This window comes from Colobus angolensis, unplaced genomic scaffold, assembly GCF_000951035.1.
Source record: "Colobus angolensis palliatus isolate OR3802 unplaced genomic scaffold, Cang.pa_1.0 Scaffold98, whole genome shotgun sequence".
NCBI classification, from domain to species: Eukaryota; Metazoa; Chordata; class Mammalia; order Primates; family Cercopithecidae; genus Colobus; species Colobus angolensis.
Genome location: NW_012123820.1, coordinates 4,920,209 through 4,943,054, shown reverse-complemented (window position 1 = coordinate 4,943,054; position 22,846 = coordinate 4,920,209). Strand labels below are relative to the sequence as shown.

The 22,846-nt window shown below is 37.5% G+C and overlaps 1 protein-coding gene across 1 annotated transcript in view; it reads right to left on the bottom strand.

Moving 5' to 3' along the window:
- Nucleotides 1-2,713: 2,713 nt before the first annotated feature.
- The window catches only part of CD96 (CD96 molecule), a 115,313-nt gene continuing 95,180 nt past the window's right edge, over nt 2,714-22,846 (bottom strand). Inside the window, exons 13-15 of the mRNA XM_011932761.1 lie at nt 17,863-17,986; nt 15,747-15,907; nt 2,714-2,969 (exon numbers count right to left, since the gene is read on the bottom strand). Coding sequence (XP_011788151.1) covers nt 15,799-15,907; nt 17,863-17,986 — 233 coding nt within the window. The 3' untranslated portion in view covers nt 2,714-2,969; nt 15,747-15,798. The remainder of the gene's footprint in view (nt 2,970-15,746; nt 15,908-17,862; nt 17,987-22,846) is intronic.

The window sequence follows — 22,846 nt, the reverse complement described above, 5'->3', positions numbered from 1 at the left end:
CACCATCAGTTGGAAATAGCATGATGCCGCCTCATCCATGAAGTAAAAATTAGTAATATTATCTACCTAATATTATCATTCTCTTCCAACTTTTTAAATATTAAAATTACAAGTTTGTACAAACAACCTTGACCAACAAAAATATTTCTTTAAAGTAAATACATTTCAATGTAAAGAAAAGTAATGAATTTTTAGTGTGTCAGCAACTCTCTCTGATCAACTCCCTCTGAATGTTAGGTTGTAGTCAAAAGCCCTTATGATGCTTCTTAGCCTTTTGATGATTTTATTTCAAAGGATTCTGATTTGCTTAAGTGTCTGTGGTTAACTCCACAACTCAGACACGTGTTCAGCTCTGCCCTTCCTAAACTGCAGAAACTGGTCATGGAGGAAGTCATAGTTTATCTTAGCAACATCTGCACCCACAGCTTCCTCTTCCTTTGAGTAGCAGAAGTAAAAGAGAAAGTAAAATTTATGCCACACATCTTTCTGTTTCAGCCAAATATAAAGGAGAATATTCTAGAAGTCAGAGTTAGACAATATAATGAAGTAGAGGAGGAAGTGAGTTCCTATAACTGGAAACATCCAAGTCAAGCTTGGCACCAATAAGACAGTAACATGATAGAATTGAAGCACTTGATGGCATGATTGAACTCCATGAACTTCGTGGTCTTTCCAACCATAGTCTGTTTTTTTCCCTCTGCCGGCTATAGATACCTTTTTATCTTTGCACAGTTAAGCCTTTCTTTCCTCTTTATTATCTTTCCTCACTCAAATCTTTGACTTCATTTGCTGTAGTAGGATGAACAGAACTTCTATATAAATATGGACTTGATATTCTAAAATCATGCTGCTACCAGCAAAAGCTTGAGATTGTGTTTTGGGAAGTATCTTTATGCTGGTAACACGTTCTAGCCTCTGGGGACACCTCAACATTTTCTCTACCCTTTCCCTGCATTCAGCACTCAGGATGAGATACTCTTAGCTCAGGAAGCCAGGCTCAGAAAACACATAATGAAGCTCTCAGAGTGGGAAGTATGAATGACCTGGATGGAAGTCACCTTTAGTGCCTCCATCACTTCCACAGTGGTAGGATTGGTGTGTGTGTGGCTTGAGGGCACAGCTTCTCAACTCTTGCACTGGAGGTGCCCTAATCATGGAGCTGAGTAAATGCACACTCCCCAGAACCCTGTATGGCAAACATGACAAGCATTGATCCTGGCATTTCTTTCAAGCTGCATAGTTTGTTTTTGTGAATTCATTCACATTTTGTTACACACACATGCGCGCGCGCGCACACACATATACACACAAATTGATGTTCTGGATGTGCTATGTTTGCCCTGTGGCTTTGAGTCCCTTCTGACACATGCCTGTAATCTTGGGTACTTGTGACTCGTAATGTGAAAGTCCTAGGACTGGAAGAAAGGCACCAAGAAGTCAATTAGGCAGAAGAAAGCTCTGTTCACTCATGGCCCAGCCCAGTTTAGTAAAGTAGAAGACTACGAGTGGATTTGAAACCAAAGCTTGAAATCGTGTCCATTTGCCCAAACCGTAGGCAACCTGGAGCAAAAGCTGGTGAAGAATCAAGATTGCGAGTCATTAGAGACATGACTGTCTCCTTAAAGAGAGTAGAGGACTGAAAACTTCCCACCTAAGCTTAACTCTCTCTTCCTGAGTTGACCAGGAGAAAGTTTCACTTGTAGGGCTCATCCTGCCCTTCTGGTACCAAATGTACAATATTAAAGCCTGATGAGTTTACACAGAGGAAGTAGAAGACAAGAGGCCTCTGATTCAGGTCTCAAACTCCTATGACTCTTTAGCCTGCTGAGGTATGTTCTTGCTCCAAGAGTTGTAGACCAAGTTTCCTCATCTGGCTAGACTGGTGTTCTGTGTCTACTTGAGTCTTCACTGATTCCTTGGATCTGTTTTTTTTTGTTTGTTTTTTTTTTTTCCCCTCTGCACCTATGATGCCTGCCTGATTCTACCAATCTGTGCTAAACTTTGAAACTGACTCAGTGGCCTATTCAGCCTAAGGCATCTGCCAAGCCACCCAGATTTAGGTCCTGACCTCTCCTGGCCTGACTGACATGCCACAGTAAAGACCGTTAGAAGAAGAGCATTGATTTAAAGTGGATATATCAGTCTGTGATGTGAAGTGAGTCAAAAGAAAAGCTCAACTCACCATACTTGAGTGACAATCACCACTTTTAGCAAATTCCCTGTTCCACAAGGCATTTTTCTTTCTCCTACTCACTCATTCGCCATTTCCTGTCATTCATTCACACGATACTAAATTGAATATTACTTTGTGTCTGGCCTCATCCTCACAGTGGGGGTGTGGAGGAGTGAAGACAACTTTCCACCTTTGAGGACATTTGGGTCCAACAGAGTTCACAGCCCGCATTCCCTCATCTTGGAGTGACACTGCACACTTTGACATAAACATTAAAGCAACAATAGCAAACCAAAAAATTTCATCTCAGTGGATAGAACAGAGAGTATCTGCAAATAGCATTTGTTGAACAAATAAATATTGGTCAAGCTGTGTACCCAAAATTTGGAGTAATGGGTAAAAGTTCCGTAGGGGGAGGTTCTGCAGAAGTGATTGCTGAGCCTTCTTCCTGCCCCTGCTCCTGTGTGGAGAGCCCCCAGTAGGGATGTTGGGCAGGAGTCTGCCCAGTTCTGCCAAATGTGTGGGATCTTGCTGCAGGGGCTGCTGTAAACTGTGAACTGTTTCCATAGTTTCTACTAAAGCAGCAACAAGAAACACTGCTCAAGGGTTTGAGGGAGGAATGAAAGTCTCTCTCTTGGGTGAAGTCTGGAGAAACACAGCTTAGTTTCCTTTGATATGAAATGATTTAATGGGGAGAGGATAAGTTTGCCCTGGAGTTTTGGGAAAATCAAAGGGCTCCATTTATCTCCTTAAGAAAGGAAAATTGATTGAAGTTTTGGTGGATCGCAGCCAATACCTAGGGCAGAATAAGACCCAGAAATGATATAAAAACAGTGAACTTATGGGCTGAATCCTTGCTTATTTTCTTTCTGAACTTTCAGATTAAACAACACTCAGAGAAAAGAGAGAATCCTGCTCCTCCAGTGAAATAGCATTTTGGATTTTGTCGTACTGTATAAAGGCTGCAGTCTTGGAAAAATAGGGTAGTGTTGACTCAAATTAAGAATCTTTTATTAGGATCTTGCTCAAGTACCTTTTGTTTAAACTTTCTACTTGGAAATAATTTCAAACTTCAAAAAAAGTTTCAAAAGTAAAAATATTAAAAGACACACACATACACACACACATACTTATTCCATCTACCTAGATTCATCTATCTTTAACAATTTACCCCCTTTGTCATTTGCTTCCATCTCTCTCTGTATGCATATACATGTATATCTATACATGCATGTATGTATGTATAAGTGTATGCATATACATATACATGCACACATGAACACACACCCTTTGAAGCTAAGTTTTTTATATCATGGCCCTTTGACTGCTAAATAATAACTGTATATTTCCTAACAATAAAAATATCTCTTACATAACAACATCAGAGTTATAAAAACTTTTATCTAGTTGTCTGTCCATATTCTAATTTTGTCAACTGATCTAATAAATTTCTTTTATAGCATTTACCCCCATCTAGTACAGGATTCAATCTAGAGTTAGGTATTGCAATCAATTGTCATGTCTCTTTAACCTCCTTTAATCTAGAATATTTTTAGAGCCTTTCTTTGTATTGACATTTTTTAAAAATACAGTCCTCCCTTTTTAATAGAGCTTTTTTTTGTTGTTTAAAATTTCAACTTTTATTTTAGATACAGGGGTACATGTACAAGTTGCATGAGGATATTGTGTGATGCTGAGGTTTGGGGTACAGATCTTTTCACTTAGGTAGTGAGCATAGTACTTGATAGGTAATTTTTCAAACCATGCCTTCCTCCTTCCCTTTATGCTCTAGTCGTCCACATTGCCCATTGCTCTCATATTTATGTCCAGATGTGCTAAATGTTTAGCTCCCACTTATAAGTGAGAACATGTGGTATTTTTTTCCTGTTCCTGCATTACTTCACTTAGGATTTTGGCCTCCAACCACATCCACGTTGCTGCAAAGGACATGATGTCATTCTTTTTAATGGCTGTATAGTATTCCACAGTATATATGTACCATAGTTTTTTAATCCAGTCCACAAATGATGGACAACTGGGATAATTCTACATTTTTGATACTGTGAAGGGCACAGTGATGAACATACATGTGCACATGTCTTTTTGGTAGTATAATTTATTTTCCTTTGGGTATATACCCAGTAATGTGATTGCTAGGTTGAATAGTAGCACTATTTTAAGTTCTTTGAGAAATCTGCAGACTGCTTTCCATAATGACTGGACTAACTTACATTCCCACCAAAAGTGTATAAGCAGCCGGGCATGGTGGCTCACGCCTGTAATCCCAGCACTTTGGGAGGCCGAGGCGGGCAGATCACAAGGTCAGGAGATTGAGACCATCCTGGCTAACATGGTGAAATCCTGTCTACTCTACAAATACAAAAAATTAGCTCAGTGTGGTGGCGGGCGCCTGTAGTCCCAGCTATTCTGGAGGCTGAGGCAGGAGAATGGCGTGAACCCAGAAGGTGGAGCTTGTAGTGAGCCGAGATTGCACCACTGCACTCGAGCCTGGGTGACAGAGTGAGATTCCGTCTCAGATAAATAAATAAATAAATAAATAAATAAATAAATAAATAAATAAATAAATAAATAAATAAAATAAAATAAAAATTAAAAAGCGTATAGGCATTTCTTTTCTTCACAACCTTGCCAGTATCTGTTTTTTGACTTTTTAATGATGGCCACTCTGGCTGGTGGGAGATGGTATCTCACTGTGATTTTGATTTGTATTTCTCTAATGATTAGTGATGTTGAACATTTTTCATGTTTGTTGGCCACTTGTATCTCTTCTTTTGAGAAATGTCTGTTCATGTCTTTTGTCCATTTTTTTGGCGGGAGGTGATTGAATCATGGGGGCAGATTTCCCCCTTGCTGCTCTTGTGATAGTGAGTGAATTCTCACAAGATCTCACAGATTTGTTTAAAAGTGTGTAGCAAAAAAGTACTACTCACTTTTTTGTTTAAAAGTGTGTAGGACTTCCCCCTTTGCTCTCTCTCTCTCTCCTGCTTACTTCCCCTTTGCCCTTCCACCATGTTTGTAAGTTTTCTGAGGTCTCCCAAGCCATGCCTCCTGTATAGCCTGTGGAACTGTGAGCCAGTTAAACCTCTTTTCTCCATAAATTACCCGGTCTCAGGTATGTCTCTATAGCAGTGTGAGAATGGAATAATATAGCAAATTGGTACCAGAGAAATGGGACATTGCTATAAAGATACCTGAAAATGTGGACACAACATTGGAACTGGGTAATGGGCAGAAGTTGGAACACTTTGCAGGGATCAGAGGAAGGCAGGAAGATGAGGGAAAGTTTGGAACTTCTTAGAGACTTGTTGAATGGTTGTGACCAAAATGTGGATAGTGATATGGACAGTGAAGCCCAGGCTGTGGTAGTCTCAGATGAAGATGTGGAACTTATTGGGAGCTGGAGTAAAGGTAACTTTTGCTATGCTTTAGCAAAGAGACTGGTGGCATTTTGCCTCTGCCATAGAAAACTCTGGAACTTTGAACTTAAGAGAGATGATTTAGAATATCTGGGAGAAGAAATTTCTAAGTGCAAAGCAGGTAACTTGGCTGCTTCTTAAAGCCTATGTTCATTTGCATAAACAAAGAAATAACCCGAAACTAGAACTTATATTTAAAAACGAAGCACAGCATAAAAGGTTGGAAAATTTGTAGCCCAACCATGTGGTGGAAAAGAAAAATCCATTTTCTGGGGGGACATTCAAGCCTGCTGCAGAAGTTTGCAGAGCCTTCTGGCAGTCTTTAGGATTTTCTATATGGAATCATGTCATAAGTGAAGAGAGATAGTTTGACTTCTTCTTTTATTATGGGGATGTCTTTTGTTTCTTTCTCTTGCCTAATTGCTCTGGCTGGGACTTCCAGCACTATGTATAACAGGAGTGGTGAGAGTAGACATACTTGTCTTGTTTCAGTTCTCAAGGGGAATGGCTTGAGCTTTTGCCTATTCAGTGTGATGTTGGCTGTGGGTTGGGCATATATGACTCCTATTATTTTGATGTATGTTCCTTTGATGCCTAATCCATTAAGGATTTTCATCATGAAGGAATGTTGGATTTTATCTTAAGCTTTTCCTATATCTGTTGATACGATCATATGGTTCTTGCTTTTAATTCTGTTTATGTGGTGAATCCCATTCATTGGTGTGAATATGTTAAACCAGCCTTGCATCCCAGAAATAAAGCCTACTTGATCATGGTATGTTAACTTTTTGATGTGCTGCTAGATTTGGTTTGCTAATATTTTTGGAAATTAAAGAACTTCCTACTGAATAACTACTGGGTGAAATAAAAAATTCATTGGAACTAATAAAAATAAGAATACAAGTTACCAAAGTCTCTGGGATGCAGCCAAGCAGTGTTAAGGAGAAAGTTTAAAGTCCTAAGTGCTTTCATCAAAAAGTTAGAAACACCTAAAAATTAACAGTCTAACTCTGCACCTAAAAGGACAGGAAAAAAAAAACACCAAAGCTAACAGAAGTAAAGAAATAATTAAAATTAGAGAAGAGCTTAATGAAGTTGAGATGCAAAAGATCAATGAAACAAAAAGTAGGTTCTTCAAAAAAATAAAATAAGAGATTGATAGACTACTAGCAAGATTTACAAAGAAAAGGAAAGAGAAGATCCAAATAAGAACAATCAGAAACAATATTACAACTGATCGCACATAAATAGAAAAGATCCTCAGGGACTGCTGTGATCAACTCTATGCACAGAAGTTAGGAAATCTAGAGGAAACGGATAAATTTCTGGAAACACACCATCTCCCAAGATTAAATCAGGAAGCAACTGAAACCTTGAATAGACTAATATCAACTTCCGAAATTGAATTAGTAACAAAGAACCTACGAAGCAAAAGAAGCCCTGGACCCGATGGATTCACAGCCAAATTCTAACAGATGTACAAAGAAGAACTGACATGATCCTATTGAAACTATTCCAGAAAATGGAGGAGGAGGGGCCTTTCCCTAACTCATTCTTTGAAGCCAGCATCAGACTGATACCAAAATCTGGCAGAGACACAATGAAAAAAGAAAACTTCAGGCCAATATCCCTGATGAATGGCAGACACAATAGAATATATCTTATTTTGTATTTATTTGATACTACTTTGTGATTGGATTTAGTTCGGTTATACTCTGCCCTAATACTGCATAGGTGATATTGTGTCCTTCCCAGGGTATTACATTTGGAGGAGCACAACATCCCTCTCTCTCTCACTGATGATATTAATTTCGATCACTTCATCAACTTCTTGTCTAATTTCTCCACTGCGTAATTACTGTTTCTTTTTCTCCTTTGCAACCAATAAGATTTTTACAGGGAGGCACTTAGAGACCATGCATTTATCCTGGTCTTCATCAAAATTTCCTCGATTTAGTATCCATCGATTATTCTAGCCTGATGCAATCTTTATTATGCTGATTACAAAATGATAACTTCTGAATTTCAGCACTCCCTTCATATTTCTTAATCTGCTCTTGAAGTTTTGCTATAGATGAGAGCCCTCCTTTCTCTCTCTGACTCTCTCCACCTATCTACCTATATATATAGCTATCATTTATTACTGGTAAGGACTCATGAATTCCTGCTTTTCTCAATGGTTTCTAACTCATTAATATACTTAACTATATCGATGTTCAAATTTTCCTAGATGTGTACAGTGGGAGTCCTTTCAAACTGACTCCTATATCCTTCTGACATACCCTAGCAGTTTTTGGACTATGTTCTTATTTTCTGACCTAACAAAGTATTTCCAATTCACTTTTGTCTACTTTGTCCTTAGACATTTCTCTGAGTTCAGTTCCTTTCAGCAGGAAATTATATTGAAAATCAAGATGTGGATGTAGGTATGCTTTTTGCTACTGGGATATCTTTGCTTCTTAGTCTTTTCAAAAGACACATCTAGGAAATATATGCACATATACATATTTGCAATGCAAAACACACATGCATGCTCAAGCACATTTACACACAGATGTGATTAAGATTAAGATTACCGATGAAGGACAGGTGGACATCATGGGGTCTCCAGATGTGATACTTGAGAAGGACACTAACCTTCATGCACATACACATGCATACACACACACATACATACACACACATATTGTGGAAATCATGAGTTTGCATTGGTACTGCCAATTTGACTCCATCCCTGCATCTACACAGGGTTCTTTCCAGTCTTTCCTTATTCCATATTTCTATGTTCCTTTTCCCTCAATGAGAACCTGGGCACCCAATGACAACACATTTACACATTTATGTAACCTTATAATACATAACAATGTTTCAAAATTGCTTTGCTTGTATCATTACAATTAAAAAAAACCAATCTTACTACCAAGTCTTCCAGATTTGCTTACAATTCTCACCCTGTTCCCACCACCCCCACCCCACCCTACATGAGACTGGGGTATATAGTCAAATATAGTCAAATTTTGTGTTCCTAGCTACTTGGGTTAGATTTTTATTTATTTTTTTTTTTGAGATAGAGTCTTGCTCTATTGCCCAGTCTGGAGTGCAGTGGTGTGATCTCGGCTCACCACAACCTCCACCTCCTGGGTTCAAGCAATTCTCCTGCCTCAACCTCCTAAGTAGCTGGGACCACAGGCACGTGCCACCATGTCTGGTTATTTTTTGTATTTTTAGTAGAGATGGGGTTTCACTATGTTGGCCAGGCTGGTCTCAAACTCCTGACTTCATGATCCACTCGCCTTGGCCTCCCAAAGCGCTGGGATTACAGGTGTGAGCCAACACACCTGGCCTGGATTAGTTTTTTCTTTCTTTTTTCTCTTTCAGTGTGCTTATGGTATTTATTTAACATACAAATGCTTTCAGTTTTAGTTTTTTTCCTGTTATTTAATTTTATTATTTTAATATGTAGAATACTAATATTCTTTTTTTCAGGCAAAATTATACAGAAAGGTATATACAGGAAAGGTCACTCCTCCATATTTCCCTCCCACTCTGTTCTTTCTTTACCCCTCAACTCCATCATTTCTTGATTTATCTCTCCTGTTTCTTTTTGTAAAAATAGGCATATACATACTTCAATTTTTTTAAATTTTTCCTTCTTTCTTACACAAAGGTAGCATATTACATGCTGTTTGTACTTCACCTTTCTCACTTAATAATATCTCTGGAAATCACTCCATATCAGTTGACAGAGATTTTCTTCTTTCTTGTTTTTACAACTGCACATTAATTCTGTTTTGTGTATTTACCACATTTTATTCAACCAATTTCCTATATTGGACATTTAGATAATTTCAAATACTTTGTGAATCCACATAAAGATGCCAAAATAACCTTGTGCATATATATTTTGATATTGTTGGAGGCCGAGCTTCAGGGTGAATTCCTGAAGTTGAATTACAATGTCAATAAATAATACATAGTTTTGCTAAATATCATCATATTCTTCTCAATATTGGTGGCACCATTTTGCACTCCCTTCAGCAGTATATGAGTGTGCATGTTTTCCCCAAAGCCTTGATAACAGAGAATATTGTCAAACTTGAAATTCATGACCATTAAATGGAGAAGAACTGATGTCTCAGTACATTTAAAATTTGGATTTCTTTTATTATGAATAAATTTCATGTTTTTCAAGTGATTAAGAGTATTTTAATTTTTGTGTGTGAATTATTTGTTCATGGCTTTAGCCTATTTTTCCATAGGATTTTTCAGTTTTTTTATCCTCAATATTTGTAAGTTATCAACTAAATATATTGATAAAGATATGTATATTGATATATCATCTGAGATATATGTTGTAAATATTTTCACTTACTTTATTATTTGCCTTTTGACTTTGCTTTCTCTCTCATGCATATTGTTTTTATTTTTAAGTAGCTAAATATATCCATCTTTTCTTTCATTGCATATATATTCATACAATTGTGGTTATATATATTTATACCATATAGTATATGTATATGCACACATATATAACTATATATAGTATTTATATACTATAACTGTACATATATATGTATCTACAAATATAGCTATAGATATGCATGCATGTATTATGCATATATAGTCAAGAAAATATCCTTTTTCTCAAGAGGTTTTAGTAGGAATGGGTGTTGAATGTTGCCAAAGATTTTTTAAACAGCTATGGAGATTATTCCTATCCTTTTTCTCCTTAGTTCTGTTTATATGGTAAATTATATTGAGCAATTTTCTATCATCAAATGCTTCTTGCACTCTTGGGATAACCCTTAGGTAATGTTTTCAATTCCCATCACTATGTCTCAGATATTGGGGTCTCTACTGCCGTGGCCTTGCCTCTATCAACAGACTCCTTTCTGAAGCCTTTAAAAGTATTTCTCACATGTTGTCCCTGAAATCATACCTTTTCCTTCATTATTTTCTCTTCTTTGTGCATATTTTTTTATATGTATCACACTGTATGTATTTGTTTAAATGTCTAGCTCTTCCATTACGTTTTACATTCACTGAAGGCAATAAGCAGTTCTTAGATTTTTTTTTATATCAATTTCATGAGTGTGGAATCTACAAATCCTAAACTGACCATCCAAAAGAGGTATTCAGGAAAAGTGCTTGTCAGACTTTTCTAGTAACTAGCCACAAAATTAAAATCAATTCTTATTTATTATTGTGTTAGATTTCAGATCTATTAGTCACCAAAGCATGTCCCTTTGAATCAGTGCAATGGCTTTATATTTAAGAAAAATCCAATGCAACCCAATTATCTGTAAGAGTGGAATTAGGCTTATCTTAAACCGGTCATGCAAAAATGATTTTACCATAGATGGACTTCTCAGATCCCTGTTCATCTTCCTATTCAGCATTAACAGATAATTATGCTCTGAAGAGAGAAAATGCAGAATAGAGAGGTTAACTCTTACACATGGCTCTCAGGATATCAGGTCCACTATCAAACTTCTCTGCAGGGTTCATGCAACTGTTGTTCTATCCCCTCCAGCCTACCTTCTTGGTACTTTTAAGTATTTTCTGGTGATAGTTGAATGGCATAATGCTGTAGCCAATTTTATTTGCTGATATATCTTCTTTGGACACTAAATGGGACTTAGTCTGACAAAACTCAGGGCAAATGTGCGTAAGTTTCTAGTACTTACCGAGGGTAGCTGGATATGGCCCCCGCCATGCTCTTTTCTTTATGTTGTGATATTGGGTTTGTTGCTCTTCCTTATTACTCCCCCCATTGTCCCTCCCCACAATCACAATGCCACAGTCTTTGAACAAATATGAGGAATCTGAGTGAGCAGAACAGGAAAGACTTTGGAGATTTGGCTAACAGAGATTGGAGGATACAAAGATGCTGTCTGAGGAGAAAAATTTAGATTCTGTTACTCCCATTTCTGTTATTTACACTCACAAAACATCAAGACCCATCACAGATGCACCATTCAAGCTTTGAGAATAATTCCAATAGTGTTCTCTGGCCCTGACCTAGCTTAAGGTCATAGTGTCCTGCTTTCTGGTCATGGCTTCCTGACTGGAGCATGGTGCCTTTGTTAGTAATCCAGGAAATCCAGGAAAAAGGCACCTTTGTAGGAGCTGGGAAATAAACTGCCTTAATTCCCCAATTCTCACTATGTGTTTCAGCCAGTTAATGTGGACACCCATCCTTTAGCTAGTTGACACAGCCATGATTGCTGCTGTCAAAAAGTCAATTAGGCTATGCATCTCAGCCTTCATCTCAGAGAGAACAAAGTTTGTGTATTTCTGAAGATTCAACCTTCAGGTTCAAAGTCACCATCCTAAGTCCGGGTGCCAAGAGGGCTGCCTCTAAGGACCTCTTCCCCTGTTCAGAGCCTCTGAGACATTTTTCATTATCTCTCGCCTTAGTAAATTTCTCTAAACTTTCTTTTCAACTTCTGATCTTGATTACTCTCTTTTCTTTTTTCATTTCCTCATGTTCTTTGACACTTTCTAGAGCATGCTACCCCACAGGGTTAATTATTTCTACTTTTCTTTGCTTTCTGTTACAATTTTTAGCATATACTACCAAGGCATAAAAAACCAATGTTTACTCAAAAGCACACAAAGCAGTAGCTCTTGTCTATAGTAAAAGAAGATACCAAAGCAATTAAAGATCAATTACACTCTAGGCTAGAAATCAGAGAGCTGGGTCATCATTTTGGTTTTACCATTTCTAATTGTGTGACCTTGGACAAGTCAATTTCACAGAACCCCTAACTCATTATTTGTAAAATGGCCTCTAATACCCATCCTGGTCAAATGTTCTATGATCTTTAAAAAGTTATTTTGGTGAAGTTAACCATATCTTCCTGTTAAAACAAAACTCATGTTGAACCAAAGAAAATAGAAAATACTCTTTTTTAAAAAAAAAAAAATGCATTAGGCACTTACATATGAGCTAAAATATGCCTACCTCTGGATCTATATGTGTAGGTTAACTATTGCTACAATGTTGTGTAATAATCACACAATTTCAGTAGCATGCAACAGTATTTAACTTATGTGCCTGTTGAGGTAGGCTGTGGGTTTTGCTGATCTAGACTGGGCCAGCCTTGGGTGGTTCTGCTCCATGAGCCTTTCTTTTTCTTCTTGGCACTAGTAGGCTAGTCTGAAAATGATCTTCTCATGGTGATGGTAGAAAAGAAGAGAGTGAAACCAATCATAGAAGTATTTTTCAAACCAGGGGTTAGTCATGCCCATGATACTCCATTGCAAAACAAATCACATTGTCAAGTTGAGGTGTGCTCCTGGTGCAGGTGGGTAAGGAAATGAATATGTGAATAACAATGTTAACTAACACATAGTGCTTTGGAAATGAGTGACAAACATGATTACATATGGCTTTTTCTAAGTGAAAATGAAACTTTAGGGATTAGAGTCTAGTATTGCTATTTCTCCTATGAGACAGAGCTAAATTCACTTCTGGCGACAGGAGTTGCTGGTTGAGACACTCTATGAATTTACTCACACACAATTTAGGGTTCAAATGAAACTGTCATTTTAGTCAAATAAGGGTGGTCAAGCTCACAGCACTACCTAAAAGGCAACTGGAGCCCCTCCAATTTGCAGGTTTGTGAAAAGTTCCTCTGAACTACTCACTGAAGATCACCCCATTTATAAGCAACTGCTAACTCTATTCAAGTGGTAATGAATGTGCAAATGCTGGCCAGAACTTAATTACGAGACTAAAAGAGTGTACTTCAAAGAAGAGCTAATATAAAAACACAGTAAGACACCTGTCATGTGATGGGTTGATAAATTACATGGATTTATGTTATACTATAAAACTGTCTCTCCCTTTAGTGAAACAATCCAAATACCTCCAACTCTGCCACTCTCTACCCCCACTTTCTACTTATATTCATATGTTCTAGTAAAACAGTAAAATAAAGCCATAATGCTTTGTACACAAATTACTGATGATTAAGTCGCATTAAATACAAATAACTATACACATGAAGCAAAGCAACAGCCATACATATGAAGCTAGCATTTGTTTCTTGAGAACTAATAAGGAATTGTAGATAAATAATTAAGGCAGGTAAACCGTTTATTTTTCCAGTTGTTGAGCTGTATTTCAGTAATCTATTGCTATGTAACAAATTATACTCAAAATTAATCGTGTTAAACAACAAGCACTTATTATTTTATAGTGTTAGAAGTTCAGAAGTTTAGAAAAAGGCTTAGCTGGGTAGTTCTGGCTCTCTTTAGGTCTTGGTCAAAAGATCAGCTGAAGTTGCAATTACCTGAAGACTTGACTGGAGGCTGGAGAATCTGCTTCTAAGATGGCTCCCTTACATGGCTGGCAAGTTGGTGCTTATTAGCAAAATACCTCAGTTCCTTGACAGGTAGATTTCTCAATAGAGCTGCCTGGGTGTCTTCATGGCATGGGAATGGACTTTTCCCAGTGTCAGTGGTCAAAGAGGGATCAAAGTGGAAGCCACAGTGTATTTTGTGACCTAGTCTTGGTCATTTCTAAGCTTTTTTGGCTATACCAAGGATGAGACTGGTACTCCATCTCAACATTGTGCAAGTGCATGACCCTGAGTGTGAATACCTCCTTAAATTTTTTTCCCTAGATACATTGATTGCCTCACCTTAATCCTGGCCCCAGGTTATATAAATCATCTGTATTCAGCATCAGAGGGAACTGTATAAGGGTGTGAATAGTAGGAGGCACAAACATTGGGGCTCATCTTGGAGGCTGGCCACCACAAGAGTTAAGCACCTACCTAAGATTCTGAGTGATGAGAAAGAACTTCCACTGGCTCGATGGTTCTCATCTTTGCTGAACATGTGAATCATCTGAGAGTGCTGATGCCTGCGCCTCACTCCTCAGACATTCTGATTTAATTAAACTGAAGTGTGACAACCATGGTATTTAAGAAAAAGACATAATCTCCAAATAACTCTGCACAAGGTATTCTCATGTGCAGTCAGGGATAAGCATACTGCAAGTGAACGGAAGTTTCCTTTTGAGACTAAAGTCCACACAGAATTTGCCTATCACTATCTGTCAACAACATCTGTTTTTACCTCCTGGAGCAGGGAGTGTGGGAAGGTTTCAAGGGACGAGGAGGATTAGTCATTTATTCCCTCACAAACTGTTGCTGAATACAGAACACGTCTGGCTGACTAAGTTTCTTCTCTGACACCTGCACATTCTGCTTCAACTGTTCTGTAAAAGATTGGTAGGAGCAGGGTTAATTAATCAGTGCTGATCTGATTTGAGGCTATTTCTCTTTTTCAAAACAGATCAAAACAAGCAGGTTAAACGAACAGGAAAGTCCCCAGATGAAAAAGAGAAAAACAGGAATTAGATGAGTAGGGTTGGACGTAGGCTGCCTGTTTACTTTACAAAACAGTTTGGTACCAGTTTGATGGACATACACACGAAGGCATTCAGATGAAACCACTCTTGGCTGATATAATTTTAGAGGCCAGTGGAGTTTTATATCTTCTAGGTTACTTGGTTGTTGGCTAATTATCTGTTTGATCCCTCTTCATCCTGGTCCACATGGCAGGAGTCTGGGCTGAACATGGTGGGAATACAGTGAAGGAGGATTGAAAATGTGGTTCCTGTGCAAAGTTTCTGTTTTCTGTCCATGAAAATAAACAACAGAATTTCAATATGAAGACTAACAATACTTCTCCATTACTTGGCAGCCTCGTTAGAACTTTTACATATTCTTTTTCCTATAATGATTATCTTAGGGAATGCAGCAAAGCCCCAGGATTTTGGCAAAGAGTTTACAATGTTGATAGATGTTCAAATAAGAGGATCAGGCATAGGCATACACTTGAAACCATTGTTGTCCCTCCCTCAGAGAATTTAAATGAAAATACTGTATTTTTTTGATGATGGCAGCCTAATGTGTACTTCTTACATAAGCAAGAAAACCACTACAAATTGCATTGAGTGTGAACATGACATATCCTCTCACTCTTGGTTAAGCTTCAGGCATTTGGAGACGAAGGGGGGTGAGTTGCTGGGAAAACAGGTCACTCACTTCTGACTTCCATTTCAGCTGCAGCAAAGGCGTGGCTGAAGAGCGACTATATTAATAAAGCACAATGTCTACCTTCTCAATAGGATTCCAGCAGAGTTCTGCCATGGGGCAAAGTCTCACGAGACTAGAGGGTCTCCATCTCATGATAAGGCAGGTCACTTTCGCTGGGCTCTTGAATGCAAGTGTACTTGATAGGAGGGGGTGGTGGCTTAAAAGGTGGAGGTCTTTCCATGCTAGGAACAAAATATTGGTCTTTCAGTGCTAAGAATGTAAGGCAGTGTTATGCACACGCACACAGACATGCGTTGTTTCTTTAAAGGAGAACACAGATTGATGAGAAAGAGACATACCTTCCCAGTTCTTTCAGCAGTTTTGCTGGCATAACCCTGTGCTTTTTAGTCCTGTCAGCCATTTGAACCTCATGATGTTACTATTAGTTAATATTTAGATGGTACTTTGTAGTTTGCAAAGCATTTTTGTCATAACATTATTTACTTTGTGTGCAGGAAATGCATCACCATCTACAGATAAAACTGAGGCTCAGAGGTTTTAAACAACTTGCTCAAGAGAACCAGACTGACAATTCAAGTCTTTTCACCAGAACTGATACTCTGCATGAAAACTGCCTCCTAATAGAAGAAATGTTTCTCTTATGTGGGTTAAAATTTTCCTCCCGAGACTAAATCTTAAAATTCTAGGATTTAAGACTGAAGCTTTTCATACAGCCCCTTTGCTAACCCTAGCCCCAGCCTTTGCCCAAACACTCACTATGTACTGTGCGGATATGGTAGAGATGGGAAGTAAAGCTCTTCTCAATCCCTGAGCACTGGCTAGATAATGCCTAAATCCCTTTTGTTTGAATCAGTGAACATTCTTAAAGCCATCTTTGCACAAAGCACTATTTTATGTTAGTGCAAGTCATCTCTTTTTCTGAAATGCGTTAAAGAGCCAACTTAGTGTGGAATTTAGCTATACAAATGCTCTAGCTATCTTGATATCAGGAAACAGAAACATATCTGTGAACATCTTTATGTCCATCACTCAAACACCTCCACGCCCTGGCAATCCATAGCCTCTTAGGAGAGATAAAGAGTGGGTGGTGGGGGAAGGAGGATGGAGAGATTGATTCTCATCTCCATATAAAACAAACATTTGAATACAGAACAATTTAAAAAATCAATTCAGATTTTCAGATTTCATTTGTTCATTTAATATAAAGCTCTCTAATCCCTGTTACCCAATTTTCAGATGCTTTAATGGAGACTTCATATGTATTAATAGGTAGGTACAATTCTACAAAATGTGCACTTTTGTTTTACTTTTGTTTTTTGGAGGAATTATGAGTTTCTCAAGGTCATGTGGTGGTCAAATTGTAGTCCTTGGAAAATAACCCAGAATTTCTAACTTCTGGTTTAGTGTTGTATTCACCACTCCCTGTATGTGGTTATAGAGTCTTCAAGGATACTCTGCAAAAGGTAGAAAAGCATATGGCAAGATGGTTAATGTTATCTTAGAGCAGTAGTAAGACCAGCGGAAGATCAGCTCTGGGTACTGGGGTCTCTTCCAATGATGGCCCAATCCAGACTGACTCAAAATAGCAAGTCAGAAAAATGAGGCTTAACCTTATGTACCATTCCAGCCTGCTGACTGGAGAAGGGTTTTGGAAAATATTTCAACAAGACAAAAACGAGTAACCCAATGCTTACTTTATTTTCTGCTTGGGAAAAAAGGAAAAGGGCAGTAAAAGCCCACTGTAGTAAAAAAGTGGCTGGAAATCTCTTAAAATTACCTTTCTCACTCAATTTCACACTTGAGCATCTAGGACCAGCGGAGACTAGGCAGTTCAAAGATGCATGAAAATGAAAAAATAATGAAGATTAAAAGAAAAATCAGTTTTAGTTTTGAGGGGAGGTAAGGCTCAGTTCTCATTGCATGTCCACAGACTTGCTCTATCTGATGAATGCTACAGCCTGACTGGCCAATGCAGAGAGGGATACTGAGTCAGGAGTTGTGTATTTAATCCCAACTGTGTGATGCTGGGAAAGCTATATAATCTCTCTGAGCTTCTGTGAGCCTTATTTCTTCATTAAAATATGGGAGGAACTTCACAGAGTAATAATATATTGTACTGATGAATATTTTACAATGAAAAGCTGTCCGTTCCTGCATGTGTTAATATTATACTCACATTTCTTTTTGGTATTGACACCATTTTCTCACTCCAAGACCAAACAATATCATGCAGCAAAAGAGTAAAGCTGCTACAATCACTGGCCAGGACATTCCATCTTTGGGCTTACTGACCACAATACCTGAAAAGGGCATAAAGAAAGATGAACTTTAATCCCAAACTTTGGCTTTTGGAAAACAGGATTAATTAAACTATTTCTCCTGCGTGAAACATATTTTCTTCAAAGGCCATGGGGATTCTCATTGCCTATGATCATACTCTGGAGGTGGCCATGTCTATGCCTTGTTCCCTACACGAGGTGATAACTTTTAAGAATTAATGATGTATCCTATCAGAAAATTTCCATGGATATATATAAAAATACATATGTACCATGAATATATACCTCTTTTATTACAATTGGGGGCATATTATACACACTATTCCGTCCATGGCTTCTTTTTCATTTTTTCACTATTTTAGGTTCAGGGGTACATGTGAAGTTTGTTATATAGGTAAATTACTTGCTGTGGGGATTTGGTGTACAGATTATTTTGTCACCCAGGTAATCAACATAGTGCCTCATAGGTAGGGTTTTTGTTTGTTTGTTTGTTTTTTAATCTTTACACTCCTCTCAACCTTCAGAAGGCCTCAGTGTTTGTTGTTCTCTTCTTTGTGTCCATATGTACTTAATGTTTAGTTCCCACTTATTAGTGAGAACATGCTGCATTTGGTTTTCTATTCCTGTGTTAGTTTGCTTAGGATAATGGTCTCCAGTTCCATCCATGTTGCTGCAGAGAATATTATCTCATTCTTTTTTATGGCTTCATAGTATTCCATGGTGTATATGTACCACGTTTTCTTTATCCAGTCACTGTGGATGGGTGTTTAGGTTAGTTCCATGTCTTTGCTATTGTGAATAGTGCTGTGATGAACATACATGTTCATCTGTCTTTATGGCAGAACAATTTATATTCCCTTGGGTATATACCCAATATAATAAGATTGTTGGTTCAAGTAGTAATTTTTTTTTAAGTTCTTTGAGCAGTAGCCAAACTGCTTTCCACAATGGCTGAACTAATTTACATTCCCACTGGCAGTGTATAAGCGTTCCCTTTTCTTCACAATCTCACCTGCATCAGTTTCTTTCTTCCTTTTTTTTTTTTTACTTTTTAGTAATAGCCATTCTAACTTATGTGAGATGGTATCTCATTGTGGTTTTAATTTGCATTTCTCTAGGGATTAGTGATTTTGAGCTTTTAAACTAATCTAAGAATGTAAAAACCATTTTACATTTTTAACATTTTACATTTTACATATTTTTAAAGAATAAGAGGTCAAAAGATGTACACCTGGCCTCTTTTCCTTAAAAAACATTCTTGGAATACTTTCCATAGCACTGCACAGAGATTTATCTCATTCTATTAAATGACTGAATAGTTCAATGGATATACCAGTTTATTTAATTTATCTCACAATGTTAGATGGTTAAATTGTTTCCAGACTTTGTTATTGCTAATGATACTCCAGTGAAATTTGTTGTACATGATTGATAGTTCTTTAGGTACTTCGATTACATAGATCATTTGGGCAAAAAGCTATCTGGATTGGTTTTCTTTCCTTGTCTCAACTAGGTAGTAAACTGCTTGTGAGTGAAGCAAGTATTTAAATTTCTTTCATTTCCCCATTTTTATTACACTGCTTTTCATACAGCAAAATCTCAAAAAATACAGGTCAAAGAATTATATTTAATATTAGCTATCACATCTTTTCTGTGTTTGTACAAAGCCTGGACTGAAACCATGTGATGTTATCATGTTAGCATTGGTTAGAGTGTTGAAGACTTTTCCCTTTCATACAACATACATCCAGGGATTCGAGGTCTTCCTGATTCTCACCCCTGTCAAAGTAGAAATTGAGGGTTCCCTGGAGACCCATGTAGTCCAATAATACATAATCATGTGATACATTGTATATACAGATGACTAGAAGGTTTACATAGTTCAAACCACTAGAGTAGCATGATCATGAAAGAGACAATTGGTCAACTCAGGTCTAGACAAAGTTCTGTTTCACACAAGTCAAAATTTACTAAGCTCCACCGTGGTAATAGGGTGAGATATAATATTTTACTTCCAAAGTTTTAAAGGAAAGAACAAAAGGTTTTATTTTATTTTTCCATAAGTTATTGGGGTACAGGTAGTATTTGATTACACGAGTAGGTTCTTTAGTGACTATTTATGAGATTATGGTGCACCCATCACCCTAGCAGTATGCACTGCACCATATTTGTAATCTTTCATCTGTCACCGCCTCCCACTCTTCCCTTCAAGTCCCCAAAGTCCATTGTGTCATTCTTATGTCTTTGTGTCCTCATAGCTTAGCTTCCCACATATCAGTGAGAACGTACAATGTTTGGTTTTTCATTCCTGAGTTACATCACTTAGAATAGTAGTCTCCAATCTCATCCAGGTCACTGCAAATGCTGTTGATTCATTCCTTTTTTTATGGCTATGTAGTTTTCCACAGTGTGTGTGTGTGTGTATATATATATGTGTGTGTGTGTGTATATATATATATATAAAACAGTTTCTTTATCCATTCATTGATTGATGGGCATTTGGGTTGGTTCCACAATTTTGCAATTGTGAATTGTGCTGCTATAAACATGCATGGGCAAGTATCTTTTTTGAATAATGATTTCTTTTCCTCTGGGCAGATATCCAGTAGTGGGATTGCTGGATCAAATGATAGCTTAGTTCTTTAAGGAATCTCCACACTGTTTTCTATAGTAACTGTACTACTTTACATCCCCACTAGCAGTGTAGAAGCATTCCCTGTTCACCACATCCATGCCAACATCTACTGTTTTTTTATATTTTTGGTTATGGCCATTGTTACAGGACTAAGGTGGTATCTCATGGTTGTTTTGAGATGCATTTCCCTGATTATTAGTAATGTTGAACATTTTTTCATATGTTTGTTAGCCATTTATATATCTTTTGAGAATTGTCTATTCATGTCCTTAGCCCACTTTTTGATAGGGTTGTTTGCTTTTTTCTTACTAATTTGTTTGAGTTAGTTGTAAATTCTGGATAGTAGTCCTTGGTCAGATGTATAGATTGTGATGGTTTTCTCTCACTCTGTGTGTTGTCTGTTTACTCTGATTACTGTTTCTTTTGCCATGGAAAAGCTCTTTAATTATGTCCCAGCTATTTATCTTTGTTTTTATTGCATTTGCTTTGGGTTCTTGGTCATGAAATCCTTGCCTCAGCCCATGTCTAGAAGAATTTTTCCAATGTTATCTTTTAGAATTTTTATAGCTTCAGGTCTTAGGTTTAAGTCCTTAATCCATCTTGAGTTGATTTTTATATAAGGTGAGAGATGAGGATCTGATTTAATTCTCCTACATGTGGCTAGCCAATTATGCCAGCACCATTTATTGAAAAGGGTGTCCTTTCCCCACTTTATGTTTTTGTTTGCTTTGTTGAAGATCAGTTGGCTGTAAGTAGTTGGGTTTATTCTGTTCCATTGGTCTATGTGTCTATTTTATACCAGTATCATGCTGTTTTAATGGCTATGGCTTTATAGTATAGTTGGAAATCAGATATGTGATGCCTCCAGATTTCTTCTTTTTACTTAGTCTTGCTTTGGCTATGTGGGCTCTTTTTTGGTTCCATATGAATTTTAGAATTGTTTTCTCTAATTCTGCAAAGAATGATGATGGTATTCTGATGGGGATTGCATTGAATTTGTAGTTTGCTTTTGGCAGTATGGTCATTTTCACAATATTGATTCTACTCATCCATCAGCATGGGATGTGTTTCCATTTGTTTGTGTCATCTATGATTTATCTCATCAGTGTTTTGTAGTTTTTCTTTTAGAGGTCTTTTGAATCCTGTGTTAGGATATTCCTAAGTATTTTATTTTATTTTTTGCAGCTATTGTAAAACGGGTTGAGTTCTTGATTTGATTCTCTGCTTGGTCGCTGTTGGTGTATAGATGAGCTACTGATTTGTGTACGTTAATCTTGTATTCGGAAATTTTGCTGAATTCTTTTATCAGTTCTAGGAGCTTTCTAGAGCAGTCCTTAGAGTTTTCAAGGTAAACAATCATCATCTTCAAACAGTGACAGTTTGATTTCCTCTTTACTGACTTAGATGCCCTTTATTTCTTTCTCTTGTCTGATTGCTTTGGCTAGGACTTCCATTACTACGTTGAAGAGGAGTGGTGAGAGTGGGCATTCTTGTCTTGCTCTAGTTCTCAGAGGGAATGCTTTCATCTTTTCCCCATTCAGTATTATGTTGGCTGTGGGTTTGTCATAGATGGCTTTTATTACATTAAGGTATGACCTTTGTATGCCAATTTTGCTGAGTTTTAATCATAAAGGGATGCTGGATTTTGTTGAATTTTTTTTTTTGTATCAATTGAGGTGATCATGTGATTTTTGTTTTTAATTCTGTTTATGTGGTGTATCACATTTATTGGCTTGTGTGTGTTAAACCATCCCTGCATCCCTGGTATGAAACCCACTTGATCATGGTGGGTTATCTTTTTGATATGTTGTTGGATTTGGTTAGCTAGTTTTTTTTAAAAAAAAGGATTTTAGCATCTATGTTCAGCAAAAATCTGTAGTTTTCTTTTTTGGTTATGTCCTTTCCTGGTTTTGGTGTCAGGGTGGGGCTGGCTTCATAGAATGAATTAGGAAGGGTTCCTTCTTTCTCTATCGTATGGAATAGTGTCAATAGGATTGGTACCAATTCTTTTTTGAATGTTTGGTAGAATTCTGCTGTGAATCCATCTGGTCCTGGACTTTCTTTTGCTGGTAATTTTTTTTTTGAGATGGAGTCTCAGTTTGTCACCCAGGCTGGAGTGCAATGGTACAATCATGGCTCACTGCAACCTCTGCTGCCCAGGTTCAAGCAATTCTCCTGCTTCAGCCTACCAAGTAGCTGGGATTATAGGCACCTGCCACTGCACCTGGCTAATTTTTGTATTTTTA